Source organism: Mustela erminea, chromosome 1, assembly GCF_009829155.1.
Source record: "Mustela erminea isolate mMusErm1 chromosome 1, mMusErm1.Pri, whole genome shotgun sequence".
NCBI classification, from domain to species: Eukaryota; Metazoa; Chordata; class Mammalia; order Carnivora; family Mustelidae; genus Mustela; species Mustela erminea.
This window is the reverse complement of record NC_045614.1, coordinates 112,641,241-112,666,396: the sequence shown is the minus strand read 5'-3', so window position 1 is coordinate 112,666,396 and position 25,156 is coordinate 112,641,241. Positions and strand designations below refer to the sequence as shown.

General features: G+C 48.3%; 1 protein-coding gene across 7 annotated transcripts in view; it reads right to left on the bottom strand.

Moving 5' to 3' along the window:
* Positions 1–475: 475 nt before the first annotated feature.
* Positions 476–25,156, bottom strand: part of IGF2BP2 (insulin like growth factor 2 mRNA binding protein 2) — a 158,643-nt gene continuing 133,962 nt past the window's right edge. For 2 of the 7 annotated variants that reach the window (XM_032338344.1, XM_032338348.1), the window contains exons 10-16: positions 22,760–22,888; positions 11,828–11,896; positions 10,792–10,908; positions 7,007–7,081; positions 5,559–5,690; positions 3,699–3,812; positions 476–1,334 (exon numbers count right to left, since the gene is read on the bottom strand). In XM_032338344.1, coding sequence (XP_032194235.1) covers positions 1,200–1,334; positions 3,699–3,812; positions 5,559–5,690; positions 7,007–7,081; positions 10,792–10,908; positions 11,828–11,896; positions 22,760–22,888 — 771 coding nt within the window. In that variant the 3' untranslated portion in view covers positions 476–1,199. Of the gene's footprint in view, positions 2,332–3,698; positions 3,813–5,558; positions 5,691–7,006; positions 7,082–10,791; positions 10,909–11,827; positions 11,897–22,759; positions 22,889–25,156 lie in introns of all 7 variants that reach the window. The other 5 variants (XM_032338353.1, XM_032338355.1, XM_032338364.1 and 2 more) reach the window with 3 other exon arrangements.

The following is a 25,156-nucleotide window of genomic DNA, read 5'->3' as shown; positions in this document are numbered from 1 at the left end:
GTGTGTGAGCCCTTCTTCCCTTGAACTGTCAGGTATATTATCCACTCCTTCCCCACATAAAGATCAACTCTCGCCAGGCCAGGCTCAGCGTTCCCTAAAGAGAGGGGCTAGTCTTACCTACCTTGACGTGCAGTCCATTCATCCCTCCAGTTCGTGGCTGTCAAACTCCGCCACCCCGGGAATCACCCAGAGGGCTTGCTGCAGCCGACTGCGGGGCCCCTCGGGGTCTCTGATTCAAGGTGGGACCCCAAGAATATGCATTTCCAACATGTTCCCTGGTGATATGGGTGCTGCCAGGTGGGGACTGCACTTGGAGCACCACTGACCTAGTTTAGCTTCTCCCCGAAAGCTTCCTGCGGAAGCCCGCCTCCTCCTGGCTCTACGTGCTGCACATTTTCCCTCAGTCCCCCAGAGCAGGACCTCTCCTGACAGGCATGGGCAATGCTTAGTAAAATAAGAGACCACGACACCAGGATCTTGTTAGCTGGATATATTTCAATTTTTTTTGTTTTTGTTTTTGTTTTTGTCACAGAACACTGTTTGCAGTAGAGGAAACTGGCATTGCAGTCTGGTGGTAAATGGCTTGTTCACATAAACCAGTACATGTTCATCCTTTAGCGCAAAAAGCCCTAATGGCGCGTACCCTATTGAAATTCAGGACATCTCCAATATTTTCTCTCTCTGTTTTTCTTTGTCATCTTTTTTTTTTTTTTTTTTAAATAAACATTTTCAAGGTTTGTCCAAAAGCAGGCCATACAGGTTCTTGGCTAGCGGAAGACAATTCAGAACAGCTGTTGCACACTTGGACTGTCACCTTCTCCAGGCTGGCAGTTGATATCTTATTTTTTTCCAACTCATTTTTATTAAAAAAATAAAAAAATGCTCCAACTATCAGTTTTACAAAATCTCTAAGGGAAACACAAGAGCAAGGTGCTGAGGTAAAAAACACCTGAGGTAGCTTTTTTTGTGTGTTTTTCTCGTTTAAAAAAATCTGTAAATTTAACGCCCTGGGCCAACGACCTTGTGTAAATTGCTATTTTCCTCCACATTTTTTTTTTTTAAAAGAAAGAAATCATTTCGCTGAATATGGATGGCTTATACACCAAAATGTAAAAAGACAAAATACATTCTTTCTTTGTGGAATTTTTCTTTGTTTGGTTGGTTGGTTTGATGGGTTCCTGTTTTCTTCTTCCAAAATGCTAGGACAAGTACCATTGACTCTTGTTCTTTTGAGTAACCAAGTGTAAGTTGAGGCTGGTTTGTGTGTTTCGCTTTTGTTCCTTTTGTGTGATGTGATACTCAGAGCACTGCTTTGCCTGGGGGGTGCGCAGATACTGGGAATTGAGACAGAGGGGTGAGGGAATGAAAAAGAATGGGGATGGAGAAGGAGGGGAGGGAGAGAAGGTAGGGGAGAGATAAACAGAGAGAGACAGAGAATTATATAGCAGTATGCAAAAAACCAGTTTAAAACCTGTGAAGCAAAGAGAAATGGGTGTGTGAGCTAGACAAGGGATGAAGAGAGACAGAGTTTCCTCTTCAGAGAGACGGTATCCCTTCTGTTGACATACACAGGTGATCCAGAACTGCTGAGTGCCCTTTCGAGATTTCCCGCGGGTGGATTTTATCTGGGTGGTCTCGAAGCTCCTTCACTAAACCATTAGACCTCCCAAAGAACGACTTTATTCTTTAAAGTCTAGAAAAGCCTGCTTTCTCTTTAAAAAGAAAAAAATTAATAATTGATTAAAACTTGGAGTTAGTTGAGTTATTTGATATATTATTTCTAAAATATATTAACGCTGCAGGCCCCCTGTGCAACCCACAGGCCACATATCTTAACATCTTTCCCCTTCTAATATGTACACACATGTACAGAGACAATTTCCACAAAAAGAAAAGGGTGTGAATTTTGCTTTGCTTTGAACATGTTCACCTATGTTAGTTCAACTAAAAGGGATAGCGCGGTGGGAGTTAAGGAGAGATCCGAGTGGATGGTTGCAGTGGCTGGCTGGGAAGCCTGCAGAGGCCCCGGGGGGGAGGCAGGAGGCCGGGCAGGGCCCCCCGGGCTGACCTCCCTCCTCCCTCCTGGCCCCTGGGATTCTCAGGGCGCCTCCGCAGACTTCTCATTCCTCAGGATGGTCTTTGGTTTGCTCCCGAGCTGGCTGGCTGTGTTTGGTCTCATTCTGTCAGGTGTTGGAAGGGCTACATTCATCCGTTGTTTTGCTGGTGCCTGTGGGGGCCTCACTTGCTGCGCTGTGAGGCGACTCCCTGAGGATATTTCTGCTCCTGCTGCTTCACCTGTTGTACAATTTCCCTGATCTTGCGCTGTGCGGTCTGCAGCAGGGGAGAGGAGGGGACAGGGGAGAAAAAGGAACCCGGTTCTGAGGACAAGCAGTGGGGGTGGGAGGCTGGGGCTGGGACGTGGGGAAAGCAAGTGGGAAGCTCAGGAGAGTGTCATTGACCTGCTGAGGCCCTCACTCCGGGTGGGGGTGGGGGGTTTTTCTGCCTCAAGTAAAGTGGAGGGTTTCCCCCACCCTTCCCCAAGGCCACTGGGTGCAGAATGAGGAGATGGGGTGCCAGAAACTTCCAGGTACTTGGTGGACGGAAAGGCCAGGAAGCAGAAGTAGGGAACCAGTGCCGAGGGGGCCTTGTGGAGTTCAGATGGCATCCCTTGCCCACTGTACACACTGCGGCTTTCAGGGATGCCCCACCCGCCTTTCTGGAGCCCCTAGGAAGAACATGAGTGTGATGGCGGGAAAGACGACGGACAGGAAATGGGATGGGGAGGAAGTGAGAAACTGGCCCAGACACTCTACCCTGTACAACTAGAGAAAACACATGAGCCCAAGCCTGCCACCCCTACCCACCCGCCCCCACCCCGCACCGGTGCTCCAGGGCCAGGAGGAGCTGGGAGCAAGAGCAGCAGAGTGGGCCAAGCTGGGGCTCTGATGGGGGAAGGGGCGGGGCTTCGGGCACAGGCTCAGCTCTGGGAGAGCAGGCTCCGCTCAGACAAAGCTGCAGACAAAGCTGCAGGTAAGCTTAGCCCACCCTCACTTGTTTGGGGCAAGGACAGGGACTGCTCCATCCCCAAACCCAACACACAGAGAGCCTCGAGAAGAACCAGGCCACGTGATGCGGAGTCACTGGTCCTTCTGAATGGAAGACAGGAGGTCCTGGGCCCTGTCGGGGGATGTGACGCTGAGGTGGAGAAGGACGGCAGAGGAATGGAGGGCTCCTGCAATGAGCACGTTCAACCCTGGTTCAACCCAGTGAGATTCTGGCACCCACGTGGGTTCCGAGTCTGACTGCGGAAACCCGAGGGTGGGTCCCTGCCTGGTATGTGGTTCCCAACAGGGGAAGGCTGTGACTGAGGCCTCCGTAGGCGGCAAAGGAAGGGGGTATCTTATGCTCTAGCATTTCAGGGGGCTGGAGATGTGCTCGGCTTGACTTCAAAGTGCTAGGCTCTTCCTCAAACTCCTCCAGCATGCCTGGGGAGAGCTGTGAGGAGAGGGTGTGGAGCAACTTCCCTTGCCCTGCAGGTAGTCCCTGAAGAGCCAGGGGAAGGTTCCATCTGTGTGTGGGGTTCGGGGAGCAGGGCGTGGGGTGTGTGCAGGGCCTGTGGTCACCAGACAGGCCAACAGCTTAGAGAAGTGGCTGAAAAATGGCTGGCAGGAGAGACCAGACCCTCACGGCACAGGTACCTGGCTAGCAAAGAAATGCCCAATAATTCTGACGATCACTTCCTCATTTTCATCTGGCGTTTGGTCACGAGGCACGATGACTTCTGCACTGGTTAAGTTCTGCAGTTCATTCACCTGGGGAGGGGGAGAATGGGTTCAGGAGGAAGTGGGAGAGGAGAGTGCTGGAGGGAAGGTTGGTTGGAGGCTCCTCTCCTTTCCCTCAGCCTAGGACGCGTCTGAGGCTTCCCAGCCCCTGGTCACACAGGGCCACCTTTGTTTGAGCTCTGGAGACTCACTGGGTGGCCCAGGGAGGGTCCAGCCCCCCAACTGGAGCTCCTTCTGGGGCTGAATTCTTACTCTGGAATTCCCTTCAATGCAGGCTCCTGCGCATGCTCCCAGTGACCCAGGCTCCCCCGTCATCCAGGAAGGAACACCCCTCCTGGACATGCTCTCCTGGGTGTCAGTCATCAGCCAATATCCACCCCCCCACCCCACCCTCCCCGCCGACCTCAGTCTCTCAGACTCACCAAAATAAACTTTCTAATCACACACTGCTCTGAGCCTGGCTCTTCATTTTCATCCCTGCCTCTGCCCTTCCTTCCACTTCTTCTACCTTTGGATCATCACCTTATCTCCCTGCTGCTTATCTCTAGTTCCGTGTTAGCCCCCTTCCGGGAAGCCTCCAGCTGGTGCTGCTCCCCCATCACCTGTGGCCCACTTCTGCTCTCCGGGGCTGCTCTCCAGCCTCAACAAGCCTACACTATGTGGGGGCTCAGCCTGGGCCCCGGCCCCCAGGGTGCTGAACACATAGGTGGGGCCACCAAGTGCTCCCTGGACAGCGGACAGCCGGGGGGTGGGGTGCACAGAATTCAGTGACTAGTTCCCAAATGACCATACACGGGATCCAAGGGCTCAGGATGTGAATCCCCCGTGGGCCATTAGCTCTCCTGCATACCGCAGTCTAGCTTGTCTAGAGCCCGTGTGTGCACCCTAGGATGCCGATCACATTCCTAGATGTGGGGATGATCTGTAAGCCTTTCGGCTTTCTGTTTTTGTACAGAGGTGACTCATTATACCCAGAACTTGGCTTTGAGTGCTTAGCAAGAGTTTCTGTGTAAAGAAAACAGCAGGCACCTGCAGGCACACACACGCAGGACTCCAGAGATACCCCGAATTCCTGCCACTCAACAGGCCACTCTGGTAGTGTGCACAGGCTCTACGAGAACTTCTTGGGGGTCAGAGCCCTGCCATGTAGGTAAGTCATGTTCTAGAACACACCTGTGTCTGGTGGACTCTATGCTCATTCCTACAAGCTTCACAGATCATTCTCTGGCACTCTTACAAATTCTTTGTGCTACTGCCAGGTTGAAAACTTTTTAATTTTTTTTTTTTTTAAGTATTTCCTCCTCACCCACCACCTGATGGCTAAACTAGCTCCCCAGACACAGATGGGCAAGTTGGGGAAATAGCCAGGACACAGAATCTGCCAGTGGGAGAGTTTGAAATGTCAGAGGAGAGTGAGGACAACCAACCCTGCCCGCCTCTGAGCGTGACTTTAGAGAAGACAACCGTCAGCCAAGTGGGTATCCTCTGAATGGATTCTGTTCCCTAGTACTTTCCTGCTGCTATATGTGGGTTTAAAGGGGGCAGGAGGCAGCCTCCTGGTCTTAAGTCAGGATCTTCATTTTCCAGCATGTGGCTGAGATGCTGGGTTTCTGCGTACAGAACCCTGGTGGTTTTGGTGGCCTGGCTCAGCTCCCAGGACTTGGGGCCCTCAGCCCCAGAGTAATGTCCCTGAAGAGCCGACAGAGGTCTGAGGAAGTCAGGTGAGGCTGGGCAGGGAATGAGCCAGGAGACGAAGCCAGCTCGCTGCACACTTACGGTTTTGCCGCCCTTGCCAATCACCCGGCCAGCTGTAGAAGAGGGCACTCTGATGTGGGCTTCCAGCTTCACCTCTTCTTTGGGGTTAAAGAAGTTTTCTTCTTTCAGTTTCCCAAAGATCCGCCCCTGGGCCTGAGAGAGCAAGAGGGATGGGTGACTCTCGGCTGCCAGAAATGGCCAGCCCGGGCCTGGTGCTCCCCCAGCCCCAAACACCACAGGGCTGGACCCGGGGCAGCTGTGAGCCTGTGTCACTCCTCCAGAGACCCAGCAGGGCGCTGCTCTGGCCACACTGCAGGGCCGCAAATGACTGCCCCCGCTAGGAAGCTCTGGGTGAGGGGTTGGGGTGGGGGCAACCCAGTCTGAGTTCCATTGCTGCCCTAGCGCCCACAGCCCGGTGGGGGACATTCCTTACTCCCTCCCCCCCCACACACAGTAAGTCTAGACTTCAAGTCACTGAAGGCTGGAGGCGAGGCAGCTGGGGACGCAGCTGCTCCCCGATGTCTTAGCTCCAGAGCCAGTGCAGCTAGGAGCGTATGTATGCTTCTTTTAAACTGAAAAACTGAGATATAGCTTATATAACCTAATATTCATCATTTAAAGTGTCCACTCCATGAGTTTCGGTGTATCCACTACATCAGGCAACCGTTCCCACTACCCAGGACACGTCCACGCCAGCAGGCAGCTGCCGCCCTACTGTCTGTCCCTGTGGATGGGCCTTTTCCCGACATTTCAGATGAGGGGACTCCTATAACACGTGGCCTTGTGCTTCTGTCTTCTTTCGCCGCACGCGGGGGTCTTCTAGGCTCACCCACACTGCGGCACACATCAGAATTTCGGTTTTTATGGCTAATGTCCTACTAAGTGGATATACTAAGTTTTGTTTATCCGCTCAGGAGTCGAGGGGTTACTGTTTTCAAATGTTTCCACATGAGTTAATGTTTGTTCTCAGATCTAAATATTTTTAATGATAAGGACTATATTTTCATAAATACGCTTCTGACTTTCAGAAAACTCAAATTTATAAATTTCCTAGGGGCGAAAAAAGGGCCAAAACAAAATGCACCCCCCACCCAACAACTCCCAACAAACTTCTGCGTCCCCTTACACCCATGGCTTTTGCCCCCAGGGCCGGGAGGGTGTAAGTGACTCAGTGAGTCTGACATCCCCTGTCCTCAGAACCATGGCTCAGGGGTCAGAGGCACCCCAGAGTGGGTGCCATCTGAACTGGGTCCCCACAATCTACTTTTCCATGGAAGAGTAGGGAAGGAGGGCTCCAAGCAGAGGGGAAAGCTGGGGGTAGGCAAGACAGGGTAAGTCTGAGAGGAGTGAGCAGCAGCAGGAAGGCCAGTGGAGACAAGCCAGAGACAGTCTTACACATGCCTCTGAGGTGGCTGCCACCTGCTTAAGGCCCTTGGCTACTGCAGGCTGAGGGGATCCTTGGCACTGACCTTGAACTGGGCTTCAGGTGGGCCGGTGATGATGACCATCCTTTCGCTGACGTCTGGGCCTTCTGCCGGGGCAATCTGCAGTTTACAAGCAAGAGGAAAATGCTGCTGCCAGGCTGTGCTCCCCAGGCCCCTCTCTCATCTGCATGAGTGGTACGCACACTAGCAAGGGACTGCTACTACTTTTGCACCTGCTGTTTCCTCTCTGGGAAGCACGGCCGGCAGGGGGTGGAGGGGGCTGGGTAGTGGGAGGGCTAGGGCCAGCTCATCCATGGCACGCGAACTGCGTGTGACAGCTCCAGAGCAGCTCCACTGATCCCAGTGTCTGCTCTGCAAATCCCTCCCCTCCCCGGACTCTGTTTCCTCATCTGTGAAATCTGGAGGTGAACCCCGGCAAGCTCAATTCCTCCATTGGCTCTCACCGTTTGTGAGTTGGAGTCCTCTCGTAACACATCTTAAATGACAGACCAGGCAAGCACTTTTTGTTAGATCCGCATTACTGGCTCTTCTCTGCATAGCCTATCTTGTTCCAAAAACCATTAAGGTAGCTTTGGAAAGTAATACAGTGTAGCAAAACTAAAGGTAAAGTAAAACGAGTGAAAAGTACACCAGACATTGAGAAATGAGCCAGGAGGTCAGCACACAAATGCACCTCGTGCCATCCCGTGTACCTGCCTCAGGTGGGCCGCAGACTCAGTTGCAAGCTTACCAAGAGCAAAGTAAAAAAAAAAAAGAAACCTCATTTACAGGGTCACAGTGTTCCTAAAACCAAAGAAGCAGTGGCTCAGGAGACGTCCCATCCTGAGCCGGAGCCTGGAGAAGGAGTTGTTCACAGTGGATGTAATTCACCACGATCTGCGGCGCCTCTGACGTGGGTTCCCCAGGAAGACATTGACCTCCACCTCCGCCGTGGCCAAGGCCAGGCTGCATCTGCTGAATCCGTGAGCCTCAGGGCGCTCAGCTCTACAGGGACAATGCATCCAGGGTGTGCTCTGACCTGTGTCTGGCTCTGGGATCAGAGCATCTTCAAAGAGGGCTGTGATTGACACTCTGTGACACGAGGATGAACACGAGGCCCAGGTCTCCAAGCCCCATGCTCCTCAGAAGGACTTGCTCTCGTATGGGCAGACAACCTGCTAGCTCTGGCGGCACAAGGGCAGCAGCAGCAGCCGAAAAGCAAAGATCACATGTCCCCAGGGGACTGGAGCCCGCCAGGAGGCCCCACACAGGCGGGTCCCCAAGACCACTGGTGGGAACACCTGCCTCTACTTCTCGATCCACAGATGGTATTAAGTCTGGTCCTTATCTCAAAGAGGAAACAAGTGAGACGGGAGCATGGACACGGTGGGTCCCGGCTCTTACCCACCCAAATTGGGAAGGGCTGCCAGGCCAATTCACACTTCCTGCTGACCAAAACTGGTCTGCCGTCGCTGTCCGCCTCCCAGGGACGCCCAGATGCCTGTCTCTGACTTGGAAGCAAACAGGCCATCTCTCCACTGATTCCACCACCCAGACCTGAAGTCTCAGAGCTACTCGTGGGCTCCTGCGGTTCTGCAATGACATTCGCTGGCAAACTCCTGTGACCGCGCTGGGAAGGAGGATGCCCTCTTATGACTGAAGCAAAAGGGACCCAGAGGTGAGGTGCCTGCCCAGATCCCAGGGTGAGCAGGGCCCAACACAAGGCTCAGGAGGTCTGTGTGGCATTCTGCAGGGGAGGCGAGCAACGGGAGCCCAGCATCAAAGCCTCTCTAGGTTGCCCACTCCCTGCTGGCACATAGCTCCCACAGGGAGTGCACAGCTCTCTCCCTGCCTCCGTGCAGCCACGGAGGACTGGCAGAGCAGGAAGGGGCGATGGTTTGTTCTTTGGTGCGATATGCTCTGTTTTGCTTCAGAGAAAATGCGTTCAGAGTCCTGCTGAACAAAATCCAGACTGATTTTTTAAAAGTGGGAAATCTCTCCCACAAAGAATTGGCTTGCCTGGTTTTCTCTCTGTCTCTGTATGGGGAGAGGCCGGGGCCAAGGAGGAGCGGGGCGCTGGGGAAGCAGCCTGCGGGTGCAGCAGCAGGGACGACTGCAGAGCCCATTGTGCCCCCTGGTTCTGCCCTGCGGTCTCCGCCCATCACAGAGGTCATGGACAATGTGACACACAGTCATTCGGCCTTCCCAGGATGGGGAAGGGTGCTGGGCACGCCGTGGGGCAACGCCCAACAGAGTGCTGCTCTCTCTCCTACTTTCCCTGAGGCCTGCAGGGCATGATTCTGGTGGAGCACCCGGGCTGCTGCGGTAGAAAAAACACTGGACCAGAACTGGGTCACCCGGTCAAACATCGGCTCTCACATTTTTTTTGCCTTTGCGGTCTTCAACAGTTGGTGCAAGGCCCTGGGCCCAGTTCCTTATGGTCATCAGTAAAGTGGAGTTACTGCCGCAGCTGGCCCCAGCAGGTGCTCAGTATCCTCGAGGTCAGCACTGCCGATGGGCTCCAGCTGGTCCGGCCGCTGGTGTGCCTCTGCCCGCCCCGGAGCCTCCCAAAGTCCTACTCTTCTTGAGGGATGGGGGGGATGTGATGTCATCCCTCAAGCCCCCTGTGGTTGAAATCATCTTGTTCTGGCTCCACGGCCTCTCAGGCCCCAGGACTGGATACCAGGAAGGGTCCCAGGGACAGCCAGCCCTGTGGGCTTTCCTGCTGTACCTGTCCCGCCACAGCTGTCCGTCGTGGGCTGGGGTCCCCTGGCAACAAGCCTGCTGGGAGCACCCTGCCCGTCACTGGGTGCGGCGCTGCGGGCCGCCGCACCTCAGGGCTCCCACCGGGTATCCGTGCTTTGCAGGTAACAGAGGGGAAATGCTTTACCTACGTGATACTCTCTGATGGTCTCATGGCAGTCCTTGGCTCAGAACGTTTTGGTTTTGCCTTTTCTGTAGCACACTTGCTGTGGGAGAAATTCCAGCTCTTCTTGAGGAGAAAGTGCAAGCATTCTTTCTCTCCAAGTCATGAGACTTCTCGTTTGGAATTCCGGGTTGTCCCATGGTAGCAAATTACTTTACGTAACAACGGAAACTCTGTTTTCAAAAGTGTTTCATGAGGCTTGGGACGTGCTCAGCATTCTGCCTGTGAGTCAGAGCCGATAGCTGGGCTTGGAGCAGGACCAGGGTCGAAGAATCCTTCCCTTTCAGCTCCTGCGGCACTTCTTCACAGGGCGCTCGAGGGGGCAGGATATGGGCACGGCACTGCCACCGCCAGGCCGGCACTCGCGACCCTTCCCAGAAATCAAGGGGCCTTCCGTCCTGAGCTGCTGCGTTCGGTCCCAGGGCTGCCCACCCGGCTGTGTCCCCAGCTCTGGTTATCTACAGCATTAGTGCTTTCCAAAGAGTGTTTCACATAAACTTTTCTTGAGGGTCAAGGATGTGTGAAGCAGAGGCTAATTAAAGTGTCAAAGCTCTGATAAGGGCGAAGGTGTGAGTGACGCTCTACCGGCAGCTGCCCCTTGGCTCTCAGCCCTCAGCCTGTCTTTGCTTTATGTTCTTGAGAAAAGGGCTGTGTTAGCCCAAAGAGGACCCAGTTGGCTTAGGTGGTGCTAATATTTTTTCTAATTCAGTTATCAGTTGAATAAGAAGGGAATGGATGGGAGAGGTAAACAGGAAAGCCAATGGGATTAATCCTGGAGGCAAAGTTGCCAGACCCCGTGGGCCCCTGTCCCTGGCATCAGCGCTGGCCAGGAGCCTCAGAAGGAACAAGGAACACAGGGTGGGGGCTGGTGATGGAAGAGGGTGGCCGTCGAGAGCAGCTTTACCTTGATGGAGGCCCCAGCAAACCTGGCCAGCTGTTTAATGTGCGCCCCCTTCTTCCCGATGATGGCACCTACAGCCTGGGTTGGGATGAAGAGATTCACGGTCTCCTGCTCTGGATACTGGAAGGGCAACACAAGACGAGACGTCATTCCCACTGGGATGGCTCCTTCAGGCATTCAGCAGCTACCAAGCATCTACCACAAGCCATCTGCTGTGAAGGCCCCAATGCCCAAGGAATTGGCCAAAATGGCGCCCGGGGCTCTCTGCAGTCTAGGGCTCTGTGGGCGTGAGGCCTATGGAATGAACCTAACCACAGTGTACCTGAGTGACAGTCAAAACGGAAAGTCCTCTTGAGCAGCTCGGACGCTGCTGACAGAAAGCAGTCTGCTCACAGGTTTTTTTGTCACATACAAATGGGATGTGCACTGCTCCTGTGTCTTTACCCAAGAAATTAAGACCGTGACTAAATACAGCTGGTCTGAGCACGGGGTCCTGAGGCCCTCTGTTAGAAGGAATGGGAAACCACTCAGCATCTGGGAGCCACAGCAGTATTTTCATGAGCATGGCATCGTGTTCAAAAGAAGATAAGTAAACCCACCCTGCCCAGGCTGTGTGCTGATAGCCCAGAGAGCCATGGGTCAGACCACCGGGGGTCCCTGCTCTAAGGGTCCTTGCCAAAGACATGACTCCCTGTGTCAGACTTTGTTCAAAGACGTTTGGAAACTCTGTTCTTGGGCTCAACACCGCCTCCTGACCTGCCCTCCTGATCATTCACACGTATAGTCTGCCACCCACGGCTGTGCAGCCTCTGCAGGACTGCTGGAAAGGACAGCACCAGCACTTTGAGGAACCTTGAGGGCCCAGATGCTAGTTTGGTGTGCTCCTGCCCCGTGATGGGTCACTCCTAGGGTGACTGGGAAGCACAGGGCCCAGCACTCACACTGAGAGCATTTGCTGATCAGTTGGCCAAGGACTCTGCAGTGCCCGCCACAGGACAGGGAAGAATGTCAGACGGGGCTGACCCGAGGGGACACTTACGGAGTGGTGATGCGGGAACGGGCCAAACTGGTGAGGGGGATACAAGCTGGAGAAGTATCCGGAGTGGGTCTGCAGCATGAAAGAAACAGTTGGTCAGTCAGCACGTGCCCACCGGGACATGCCCCACTCTCAGGGAGGCGAGATTCCCACACATGGCACAGACTCCTTGCACCATCACCTGGCCCCGCTGTCACGTCTGCATCTGTCCCCTGGCTCAGATCTCTGCTGCACTTTTCCCGCTGGAGCACTGAATGTCAGGCTGAATTTATGACGGCTCAGCTGTGCCACGCATTAGGCCCCTAGGAACTTACCGCCGTGGGGGAGAGGTTGCACACACACTCCTTTAACCTGCTCTCCCTCAGACAGGCAGGCCCCGTGGCTGCTATTTTTTGGAAAGCCACGGACTAGGGGCTACAAGGCATAGAGACGGCGGCTTAGTATCTGGAGTTATGCTTTCCCACCAAATGTGCTCCTGGGAAGCTGGGTCCGTGAGCTCCCTGAGAGAATTTCAGAAGGAATGACGAGATTCAGAATGAAGGAAATGAGAAAGGGGCTGGGAGAGGAGGGAAAGAAAATGAGTGAATAAACAGTACTGAGAGAGTGTGTGGGGGTGGGGTACAGGAAGGTAGATATGGACAGAAAACAACAGAACTATTAGGAAAGTAGGATTTAAAAAGTAGCTGCTACTTACTGACTACCTGCTGTGTACTAGACATTATGCTGGATACTTTCTTCACAGACTCTTAATCCTCACAATAGCCACCAGAGATAGGAAGAGGTCTGATTTCATATATTCGTATGGGCAGGATGCTGACAGAATTAGCACAGTCCAGTTAGCGGTGGCTTACGTAAATAAGGCCACATAAACACAGGCATGCCTGTTACAGGAAGGGAGGTTACCACGAAGCCAATGTCTGTGGGCCTGCCTTGCAGGATGACCTCCTAGGTTTCCGACACTAGTCAGACATGAAAAGGACTTTGAGTCCAGGGCCCAGCTTTCATCTGAGGGCCCCTGAACAAATCTCATGGCGTTCTTTGTCCCCCAGATCTCCACTGCACTCTTAACTCCAAATCACAACTTTGCCTTACCACTCACTAGGGGCAAAATGAAACAGTCCCCCCTTTCTGAGCTTGGAGAGTGGACTTCTGGCCTCGGGGAGGGGATTGGAGAGCAGATGTGGACACCAGGGAAGCTTCCCCCAGGGGATGTCCTAGGTGTCCACAGAGTTCTGCTCAGGGAAGGTTGGCTGGGCTGTATAGGGAGGGCAAACTCTCCGGCCTTGGAAAGAGGCTGCAGTGATACCTTACATCCACAAGAGGGTGCTCTGAGACCAGATTCTCCTGGCACTCTCCACATCGGACAGAAAGTCCAGGGAAGAAGGCTTTCTGGGTCTTGCCTCTTCTCGAAGAGCAGTCTGCTCCAGACCCTTTGCACAGGTGCCTGTCCTGAGCCATGCAGGGCGAGGGGAGAATTCCTGTGGCTTTCAAAGCGCTGCCTTGGGGAAAGGATGCTTCCCTTCCTCTTGCAGGAGGCCTCAGAGCAGCAACGATTCCCTTCAACTGATATTTGCCTTTTCCCAAAATTCATGAGACCCAGAGTAGACCAGCCACAGTGTGGCTCCTATTCTGGGTTCAAATACGCCCAACATAAACACTGTATCCAATGTAGATCTACCCCTTGGGTTAGGGGAGAGAATTAGCTGTAAAAGGGTAAGAAGGACGAATTCCCCACTCTCCTTGTATTCATGAGTTATTATAGCAGGAAAACTGTTGGGGGGGGCTCCCTAGACTCAGCAGCCAGGAGCTCGTTTTTAGCGGAGCTCCTGGCTTTACGCACAGAAGTCAGTTTTGGAGTCTGAATAGTCCCGAGACCAGAGTCTGAATCACCAACTCTACACAAGCTGGAATAATTTACCCAACCCTTCTGAGCCTCATCCACAAAGAGACTATAAAAGCATCACCTAGATCTCCTAGAAATTAGATCTTCCAATATTGTTGCGAGGGTTCCTTTGATGATATCCTTCAGATATCATGAGAAAGACATCTGAGCACCTAACCGCCTACAAAGTGTAGGCGCTGGGGACACAGCCCCAGCTGGGGACACAGCCATTAAGACAGAGCGGCCACTGCCACCACTGACGTTCTATGGGGGAGGCAGACAAGTGTGAAAGAAGTGAACAAACAGGACAGTGTGCAGAAGGGAAGCGGCAGAGCCGAGGGGTGCGAGGGCAGCCTTGGGAGGCTCCAGGGAGACCCCTGCAGGAGGGGGTCTCTGAGCTGGGACCCATGGAGACCGCAGCACCCAATGCAAGGCCCTGGGGAGGGAGCTGTCTAAGTAGGGCTCTTAGAGGTGCTGAGCTAGGAAAGGGGGTGGACTTTTGAAAAACAGAAAAGTATGGGATGGGATAGTAAAAACAAGTAAGAGTATGGCTGCAAACAATGGAGAGGTGGGTCGTCAGAGATCAGGCAGGGTCTTGCAGGCCTTGGTGCCAAGGTGCATTAGATCCTAGGTACAACGGATGCCCCTGAAGGATGCTACCTAGCATTCAGAGGTCACAGGAATGAACAGTCTGTCACTGGCTACTATATGGGCTGTATGAGGGGTGTTATGTGAGCATGGTTTATAATGAAATGCATGGCTCAGAGCTCACTCTGTTTCCCATCTCCCAAGCTTAAATGGAGTCTACAATCTCAAACATAAGGAGGTTTTTAAAACATCTTTGTCACAATGATCAGAGAAATGATCCGCTGATGACCTGAATCCATGTTCTCTCTCCTGGGAAAGCAGACTATAGCCATCAGGTAAACCAAGGGCCCAAGAAGGCAGCAGCAGGTACGGAACCCCACCCCCAACTCAGCAGCTAGCCTCACTGTCTCAGTTTAAAAATTCCCACTTATTTTACAAAGGAGAAGTTACTTTACTTTTGAGTATTTGAGAAGCATCATGACACTGGGGAGGGGGCGAGGGATGTCATAGGAAAGGTGACCTGTGCCAAGCGTGCCCCACCTCCCTGCCAACAGAGGCAGCAAGGGGAGGGTGGGGTCACTATTACCCACTGGTTCATGTTACACTCTCCTTTTAAGGGAAACTGGCTACTTGACCATGCTGGGGTGTGAGTAGAGGAGTACATATCAAGTGCACTTGTAAAAACTAAAAGGGAATTACAAATAGTTGGACCGGCTCCTCCTGGAAGAACTGTGGCACCCTTCGTTCCAAGCTGCCGTGTATGACCAGTATCATGATGCCAGATTTAAGTAACACACTGAAGCATGAAGAAACTGGGGGGCAGGAAGAGGGAGGGGTAGGAAATGGGTAGGGGACAGGGCGGCGGTCAGGCACATGGGTCATGTTCACATACTGAAACAGCTTTAGTGAAGACAGAATGATGTCACACTGCAAAGACAGTAGATGCTCTCCCAAGGACCAGGGATGTGGCCGCGGGACTGGCAGGGGGTTGGGGGTGGGGCAGTGGACTTGGGCAGAGCTCTCCAAGATTCTGAAGGTTCACCATTTTATCTCAGCTTTCGAAGGGCTTCCCTGCAATGGCTGCTTACCCACCTCTGTGTTCTCATGGGACAACCTCAGGAACTGATAGAAACTAGAAATTGATAAGCTAGCCAGAGGCAGAGCCAAGATCTGAGCACAGATCTGTGTCTGATGCTGCAGCCCAAGGTCTCAACCACTATACCCAAGGCTGCCCCAACCTAGAACACTGCGAATTCATGAGTTCAGGGAGGCCCATGGCACATGTTATGGAAAAACTCCCCAAGAATTCTAGTATGCCCTCTGTTGAGTTTATTTAAATATATGAATAGACAATTAAAATTCATTAGACAATATATAGAGAATCGGTGACATGAAAGAGGGGAGAAAAGCTGAGCAAGACAAACAAATGACCCCAGTGAATTAATTCATGAAAGAGAAAGAGATTTTTTTTTTTAAGTGTCTGATTTCTTTTTTTTCCTCTTTCTTTCTTTCTTTTTTTTTTTTTTTTTAAAGATTTTACTTATTTGACAGAGAGGGTGCACACACATAGGAGCACAGGCAGGGGGAGCAGGAGAGGGAGAAGCAGGCTCCCTGTTCAGTGTGGGCTTGATCCCAGGACCCTGGGATCATGACCTGAGCAGAAGGCAGACTGTGGCACCCTGGTGTCCTTTGATTTGACTTCTTAATTAGATTCAAGATGACAGTTCAGTCATATGTAAGTAACTGCTATGAGAAAAAAAGAAGGAGGGGCCTACATTGATCTTGGAAAGTAAACACTCAACACGGGCTGTACGTAACAGCAGAAAAGACCCTCCTGCAAAGCCCATCAGTGCCCCCTGGAAGATTTACCGACACAAAACAGAAAGAAAGAACCAGACATGAGGATAAAGATGTATGAGCCAGGGGCACCTGGGTGGCTCAGTGGGTTAAAGCCTCTGCCTTCGGCTCGGGTCGTGGTCCCGGGGTCCTGGGATCAAGTCCCACATCGGGCTCTCTGCTCGGCAGGGATCCTGCTTCCTCCTCTCTGTCTGCCTGCCTCTCTGCCTACTTGTGATTTCTGTCAAATGAATAAATAAAATCTTTAAAAAAAAAAAGATGTATGAGCCATAAAGTGGGAGTTCCAAAAGGAGCAAATGAAGTGGAGGGAGGGACAGTAATATTACCATTAAGTACAGAAGCAAAATATTTTCCTGAACCAAAGAAAAACCTGAATCCTGAGATCAAAAGGCTAAGATTCAGATTTCTGTATTCTAAGGGGGAAAGCAGAAGTACTTTAAAAAAAAAAGGGGGGGGCAAAAACCCTAGAAGGAGAAAAAGCTATCTGCAAAATAAGGAGAATCAGGCTGGTTAGCACACAAATCTGAAAAACAAAATACTGAAAGTACTGTTTTTAGAGTTCTAAAGGTACTAGGACTCTAGAATCTCTAGACAGCCTGTTGAAATTTCATTCATGTATGAGGGGGGAAAAGGGCATTTTCAGATCTAGAAAGTTTAGAAGTTATGCTACTTATGCACTATTCCTGAAAAAAGGTTGTTTAAACAAGTATTCCTGACAAACTAACAAAAAAGCCCCAAGTAACTAAAAAAATGAGAGCATATGGAGCAAAAGAAACCATCTGTAGTGAGCGAAGCAATCCGTTATACAGTTAATTCTAAACCGCAGATGATGAGGCTGTGTATTCATTCACTAAGAAAGAAAGTTTAATAATCTGTAATAAAATTGCAGATTATTTCTAGAGTTAACTGACCAAAACACATTAAACAAACTTTGTTACAATAAAGAATTTGACAAAACCATCATCACAGTGGGAGACCAGCAAACTTCTCCCATCATGTATTAAATCATACAGATAAAAATAAGTATATAGAGGACATGAACCGCCAATGAGAAGCTTGTTTTCATAGCTATAAACACAACTCTGAGCCCATCAGAGAAGGGACATCTTTCTAAATGCTCATGAATTCGAAAACTGATCATGAGTGAGTGAGGTAAGGGCCACAAAAATCAGAAATGTTCTGATGACACTGTCTGAATACAAAGTACAGGAAACAAATGCAAGATAACAAAAAAGAAACCATTAACTACTTACAAGTTTAAAATAGATAAAGCCCTAGCAAATTTGATTAAGAAAACAGAGAGGGGCTCTGGCTGGCTCAGACCCTAGAACACGAGGCTCTAGACCTTGAAGTCATGAGTTCAAGTCCCATGGTGGGGTCAGTGTTCACTTAAAAAAAAAAAAAACAAAAACAAAACTTATAAAAGAAAAAAAGAAGGAAAGCACAAATATACGATGCGAGGAATTACAAGAGTACGCAAGTTTGGGGATTTAAAAGTCCAAGAGTCCACTCTGTACAGGTTATGCCAACATATATGAAAATCAGATGAAATGAATATTTTTATTCATTTTATTTTTATTCAAATAAAAATCAACACAACTAAGTCAAAAACTTATAAGAAACCAAAAGGTTTATAAATGAAACGGACAGACAAAAGGTGGTAGGCCCAGATGTTTCACAGATAGGTCTTATCAAGTCTTCAAAACGTAGAAAACTCCTATATATTCTTTAATTTTCCCAAGCACATTAAAAGTTGGTCATCTTTCCAATTCATTCTTTGAGGAAAAAAAATAATCATGCTGTTAAAGAGAGTATAAAACTACAGTAATTACGGTGTAGACAAAGAGATGAATGGAAGAGAGTCAGGAAGATGACTAAGTGGGAATTTAGTGTATGACAAAGCTAGAATTTCAAACTGAGTGATAAAACGGTACATCACTCAAGCCATGTTCTTGGGAAATGTGGCTATTCATTTGGAAAGAAAATAAAGTTAGATCCTTTTGTCAAAGTATAAATCAAGATAAATTTCCTAAGGATTACAGATACAGATACAAATAACAATCCTCAAAAACCAGTAAGAAAACATGGGAGAATATTTTTATAGTCTTGGATGGGAGATTTTTTTCTTTAGCATGTCATCAAAGGCCAGAATCCACACAAACATCACTGATTTAACTACCTGACTTCTTAAAATTTCTACATGAATTCTGGTGAAAGGAAATCTTTGAGAATTTAAACTGCATACAGCCTTTGATACAATAAATCCATTCTTAGAGAATTTACTTTCAGATATACTCACACATTTGTGCAAAGACATAATGAAGACGATTCATTTTGACACTATGTGTAGTAGAGAAAATGTGGGAACAGTACAAATGTCTAAAATAGTGTGCTTGTTAGAAAAATTAGAGTAAATTCATACAGTGGAATATTATGTGACTGTTAAAGAGAATTAAGTCTAACTATGAAAAAATGCCAATAAGTAAAAACAAACAAAAAACCTTGTAATTCTGTATGACATGATTACATTTATAGTTTTGAATAATATGATTTTATCTATGCTGAGAAAACATTTCTAAAAAGTGTAAACTTAAAGGTGCTATACCTCTGGGGAGTGGTTGTTTGCTAAACTTTGGGTAAGATAAGGCAGGCCAAGGGAAATGTTTCCATTTTACTTCATATAACAATTTGTTCAAAATATATCTATTTTAAATTATTATGGCACAAGACACCATGAGTAAGGCAAAGAAAAATGACAAGCTGGTAGAAAATACGGACAACATGATGAAAGGAGAATATCCTTAATATGTAATCAGCTGTTACAGATCATTAACAAAACGATGGAAAGTAAAGGTGGTGACAATAGCAACTACATTTGCATAGAAATTATTACATGCAGGTTTTAACTTATTTAATAACCCTAACAACAACCCCTATGTTTACGATTACTACCCCCATCTTATAGGCCAGGGACATCAAGATGCAAAGAGGTTAAGTCACCTGACCGAGATTAAAAATAGCAAGCGGTAGTGCAGAGATGCAAACGCGGGCAGTCGGGCTCAGGCACCTGTACTGCGTCTCAAAAGGCTGATGGGCAAAGGACACAGAAAGACAGAGGGGGAAATGGCCAATAAAAACTGCTGAGTCTCACAATAACAAAAGAAATGTGTATTTTATTTTACTTATTTATTTTTAAAGATTTTATTTATTTATTTGACAGAGAGAGAGATCACAAGTAGACAGAGAGGCAGGCAGAGAGAGAAGGAGAAGCAGGCTCCCTGCTGAGCAGAAAGCCTGATACAGGGCTCAGTCCCAGGACCCTGAGATCATGATCTGAGCTGAAGGCAGAGGCTTAACCCATTGAGCCATCCAGGTGCCCCAGAAATGTGTATTTCAAAGTATCAGATTGTAAGGAATCATTACATGAGTAATAAGAGTATGGGAGGAAAAATCCCTCTGTCACACACTGGTGGGAAGGAAAAGTAGTATATCCTCCATGTATCAAAATTTATGTATTAGGCATCAACATTTACATATTTTATAACTATATACTATGTATAAAATGTACCCATTCTTAGGCTCAGAAACTCTATTTCAAGGAATTTATCCCAAAGAAATAAATGGAGAAAAGAGCCAAGATGTATATATAAGGATTTCCACAGCAGCATGAAAAATCTGAGTATATATAAACATATGTAGTATATATTTAATTATATATACATACACCCATACACATGCATACACTGGTTATTTCCATATTGAGAAAAAACATGCACTTTCCACATTTCTGTACTAGTTGCTTCTTAAATACTATGCGTGTATTACTTTTTTTCACCAGAAAATAAGAAAAATTAACCTTTCAAACACATACACATTTCTAGAATTTCAGAGGTCAGGGACCAAGCTTGGCATGTGTAAGCCAGCTATGAGGAGGTACAGAGACTTCCTGACCCTTGGATGCCAAGAGCAAAAGTACTAGTTCTGTGATACATAAGAGCCAAGAAGGACCCTAGTGTTTCCTGGAAATCTGAAGGCCTACGTGACAGGAGAATAATGTAAGTATTTAAAGCATGCCCAACACTCCCACCTACCCTGTCCTTCCCAGACTCCACAAGTGTGGCTTTGGGGACCTGTCCTGGGTCCTGAGCATCTAGGTAGCGATGGCCACCTCCAGGCCTCAGCCTGCAATTTCACAGCTGCCCCAGGGAGCCATATTGCCACAGAGAGTCAGGGCGACTCCGTGCTCTGGATTAGAACCCAGTCTTAATCAATGGGATCGAGATCAGAAGTTTATGGCTTTTAGCTTTATAAAGATGAGTAAAATCTAGGATGCCTGGGTGGTTCAGTTAGTTAAGTGTCTGCCTTTGGCTCAGGGGTCCTGAGATCGAGTCCTGCAGAATGCTCCACCGTGCTCTCTCTGACAAATAAATAAATTTTAACAATCTTGAAAAAAAAGTAAAAACTATTTGATGAAGAACAGGAACTATGTATTTTAGTAAAATGGTTATCTTTCTATTGTAGCAAAGATCTCAGCTGAAAGGAAGCTTTCCACCAGGAAAAACTTATTTTCAAGTTGAGAAAATATTCTGTTCTCACATGAGAGTTTCTCCCCTTGTTTCAGTACAAGGGGTCTGTGAACTGTTTCTGTAAGGGGTCAAATACTTATTTTAGACTTGGCAGGTCACAGGTTTCCTACTGCATCTCTTTAATTCTGCTATCACAGCAAAAAAGCAGACAGACAATACATAACCAAAGGTCATGGCTGTGCTCCAATAAATATATATGTTTTAAAGATTTACTGATGGGCACCTCGGTTGGTTAAGTGTCTGCCTTCAGCACAGGCCATGATCTTGGGGTCCTGGGATGGAGCTCCATGTCTGGGGTTTCTGCTCAATAGAGAAGTCTGCTTCTCGCTCTGGCTCTGCCCCTCCCCATTGCTTGTATGCACTCTCTCTCTCTCCCTCTGAATAAAAAAAATCTTATAAAATACATATGCATTATTTTTTAGGGAGAGCAAGAAAGAGAGTTTGTGAGCAGGTGGGGGAGCAGAGGGAGAGAATCTTCAAGCAGACTTCCTGCTGAGCAAGAGCCCATTGCAGGGCTTGATCTCATGACCCTGAGATCATGACGTGAGCCAAACCAAGAGTTGGAGGCCCAAATTAGGGAGCCATCCAGGCGCCTCTCAATAAAATTTTATTTACAAAAATAAGTGGTAGGCAAGTCTGGCCCCTGAGCCAAATCTCAAAATAAGGGCTTCCTGACCCCCTGATCTCAGATTACCAATATTAGAAGTGGCCTATTTTACTGTACTTTCCCCCCACTATTTATGTTTATCTCAACTTTGGTTCTGAGGTTATCTCCTGTAAGCAGTAAATGCAGACTTTCTCCTAAGAAATGAGATGTGTCCCAACACCACTGAAATGGACCAAGTTTGGTCATTCTCAAATCTCACAGGAAGATGTGAGGATGTACAGCTCTCAAAGCTGGTCTAGCTCCTTGGAGCAGCCACATGACTAAGACAGCTGCCACAATCCCTCCTGGCACACCCCAGCTGCCTCTTATCTGGCTCCCACCCCCACGCACATGGCCCAATATTGGGCCCCATTCTTTAGTTTATGAGAAATGGATATAACTCCAAAGAAATGGTATGAAGGTTTAGAAATGACTCAGAAGATCGGTATATAAACAAGACTGCAGAATGTGTATATTCTTGTGACCAAAACTGTAGGTGCCAGTCACGTCTGTATTTTGCTGGCAGAAGAGCTTAATGGCTTCACCCAGTCTCTCTACAGATAACTCAAAGAGCTGCTAGGAATTCTCACTCTGCAGTGCCTACACCAGAGACCAGCTCAAAGAATGTTAGCTAAGGTAGTGTTCATCAGCCTAATTCTTCCCATTAAAAAATATAAAGGTTGGAGGAAAGAAAGTTTGCTCAAAAAATAAGCAATATATATAGAAAAGAATTAGGAGTGAAAAAAGATAAGCTGTCAAGTATCCTGAACCCAAATTTGACAATGTATTGATCTATAATGCTTGTAGATGGAAATGGAAGTAACAGAAAACTCTTAACATTCACATTTCCCTTTTTATTCATTACGACTCAAGCAGTAAATACTTATTGAGAACTTACTAAATGCCAGGCATTGTGCTAAGTGTTCAGAAACAAACACTGTGTATTAATTTCTTTTAAAAACTCCCCATTAATAAAATATGATGCATTTGAGTTGTAGAAACAGGTGAGAAATATATATACTCAAGTTACCCAGGTACCCTATTAATAAATGAACAAGAGCCATGAAGATTCTTATTTGAGGTAACAAATCCTTTTTTATAATAAAGAGGTTTCTAGCTAGTGAATTTGCTAGCACTGCAGTTTCTTCCCTAGATATGGTATCTACTCTGCTCAAGAGCATGCATTTAGAGGACGCTTTAATAATATTTCTCTGCCCGTTAGGAAGAAGTCCTAAGAAGTGTTGGATTTATCCTCCAATCACTTGTGATTATGGCCTCCAAATTAAAGCTTTAGCTGTGATTCAACACAGCAGAGTAATGCTGCTGCCTGGGTGTGCCCAGAGCATGAGCAAACCTCTGGATGCTGAGCTACTTACAGCGAAAGGGTGGTAAGGGGGAGCGGGGGGAGCTCCTCGGGGCCCTGCTGGTGGAGGCAGCACGGATAGTCCTGTTGAAAAGATGCCAAGTGCGCTGAGGTTCAACCCCGGGATCAGATTGGCTTGTTGCTGGGAACAGAAATGGAGAAAAAGATGAGGGGAGGCGAGCAGAGAGGCCCAGCTTGGCTGGGTCAACCTCCATCTCTTGGCTGGTTGGCACCAGTGCCTCCTGGTGAGGTCTGCCCTGGCCTCATGGACCACCCTGCTGCTGGGGTGGGCTCTCCAAACCTCAAGATCGCCATGGCATTCCTTCAAAGCTTCTCCGAGAATGTCTACACATCGTCACACAGCTAGCCAGGCTCCTCGGGGGACTCAGGTCCCCACACCCTCTTTCCTGCTCGCCCCTCAGCCGCCCCCTACCCAGCCTACTCCTCTTGAACCCTGGGCCCCTATAGACATTTAGCCAGTGTGTAAGTAATGTGCTTCTCTTCCCCCTCACAGGGGCTAAGTCCTGCCCTTCATGTGGGTCCCACCTGAACTCAGATGTCCCCTCAGAGAGGAAACCCTTCTATGCGCCCCCACCAACATTCCTGTTTCCTTCAAATAGTATTTAAAGGATCAGTCACACAGATTTGCACAGCCTGAGTGGCTGCCTCTCCCTCTTAGATGTAATTTCCTTGTGGATGGAGACTGTATCACTCAGTGTTGTGTGCTCAGTGCCTGGTACATAGTAAGTGCTCAATAAATACTTGTGGAATTAATATGCTTAAAATATATTGGGTTAATAGGTTTTCCAACCTATCCAGAGAAATATCAGACCTTTCAATAGGATACTGCGCACGTAAACTCCATTCTCCAGGTTCAGGATGGTTCACAGCTTCAAATTTTTCACCGTGTGGTTGCCAGTGTTGTCATCCTCTCATCTTGCTCATTTCCCATTTATACACAGGGATGCCCCCCTAGGCTGCGCTGAGTTTGAACTGCATAGCCCTTCTGAAGCAGAGGGATGTCGTCACCTGGCCTGGGTCGTCCCTGCTCCCACCTTTGTCTCCCTGAACACTAAGCAGCTAGCATTTTCAGTTTTCTTATCTGTGAATGGGGTCACCTATTATCTTGCCTTCTCTTAGGATGTCTGGAGTAGGAAAGCTGAGATCTTTAACCCTGACCTCATCTGATACCTAAGATCCAGTAGTTTGTTTATCCATCAATCAACACACAACCTTAGTGCAGACACGGGTGAGTCTAAGCGGTATGCTTAAATGGAGGTATGGGGAGCACACAGACCCTTCTGTAGCTTTTCTTGGCGTTCACAGAAGAGATGTTTATCGTATGATGTCAAGGACCCAAAAGAAGAAAATGAGATCATCTGAGGCTATTTCCATGGATAAATACAAAAAGGAGGTGACAGTGCAATCTTGTCCTCGTCATGTTTCACAGTTATCATGTGATGTGGGCTGATCCTGGGGGTGGGCGATTGGGGTGAGGTGGGAGCAGTGCTCTGACCTGAGGAGGAGGGTTCTTAGAAAGAGCTACACTGACAACACTGGGTTTGGCCTACAAAGCTCTAGGTCAATATTTACTCCTCTGTGAAATATTATCAGGTCTGGGATTTGCTTCAAAGTCATTCAAGAAGGGTGGGAAAGCAGATGGAGGTCCAGATGAAACAAAACAGACTGTGAGCTGATAACTGTTCAAGTAGGATTATAGGTATATGAGGATTTATTGCAGTATCCTTCCCTCTTTTATGTTACAAAATCATTACCATAAAAAAATGAAAAAAATTACTCCTCTGGAGCTTGGGCTTTGTTGATAGACAAATATTTTGAAAACGTCTCAATGTCAGACTGGTGTCTCCTCATTATAAAGTGAGAGTTACTTAGCAATAACAGGAAGGACATGCCCAAACCCAGATGCATGCTGGAAGCATCAGTGAGAGCCAAGGTGGTGGATGACATTTACTAGGTGATCCGGATGGGCAGATCAGTAAGCAAGGGATGAACATCAGTGTTTAATTTTAAAATACGTATTTTTAAATTTAAAAAGTAACAGGACAATAATACAGAAAGTTTGCGATGTAGGAAAAAGAAAAAATCCCCCTTTCCTACAGCACCAGCTGTTTTTATTTTTGTATGCAGCTTTCCAGTCATTTTGCTCCATACTATTTTACATAACTGTAACCCGAGTTAAACATGCTTCTATGTGCTCTTTTCTTAATTAACATTATATCATAAGCAATTCTTCACTTTATAATCTTCAGAGTTATGCTTTTAATAGTTTCACACTATTTTTTTCCAGTGCATTTATCACAGTCCACTAGTTAGTTTCCTGCTTGCTTCAATGCTCTTGCCCCAAGAAGGCAGGAATAACTCTGCCTATCTATTCTAAGGCACTTACTCC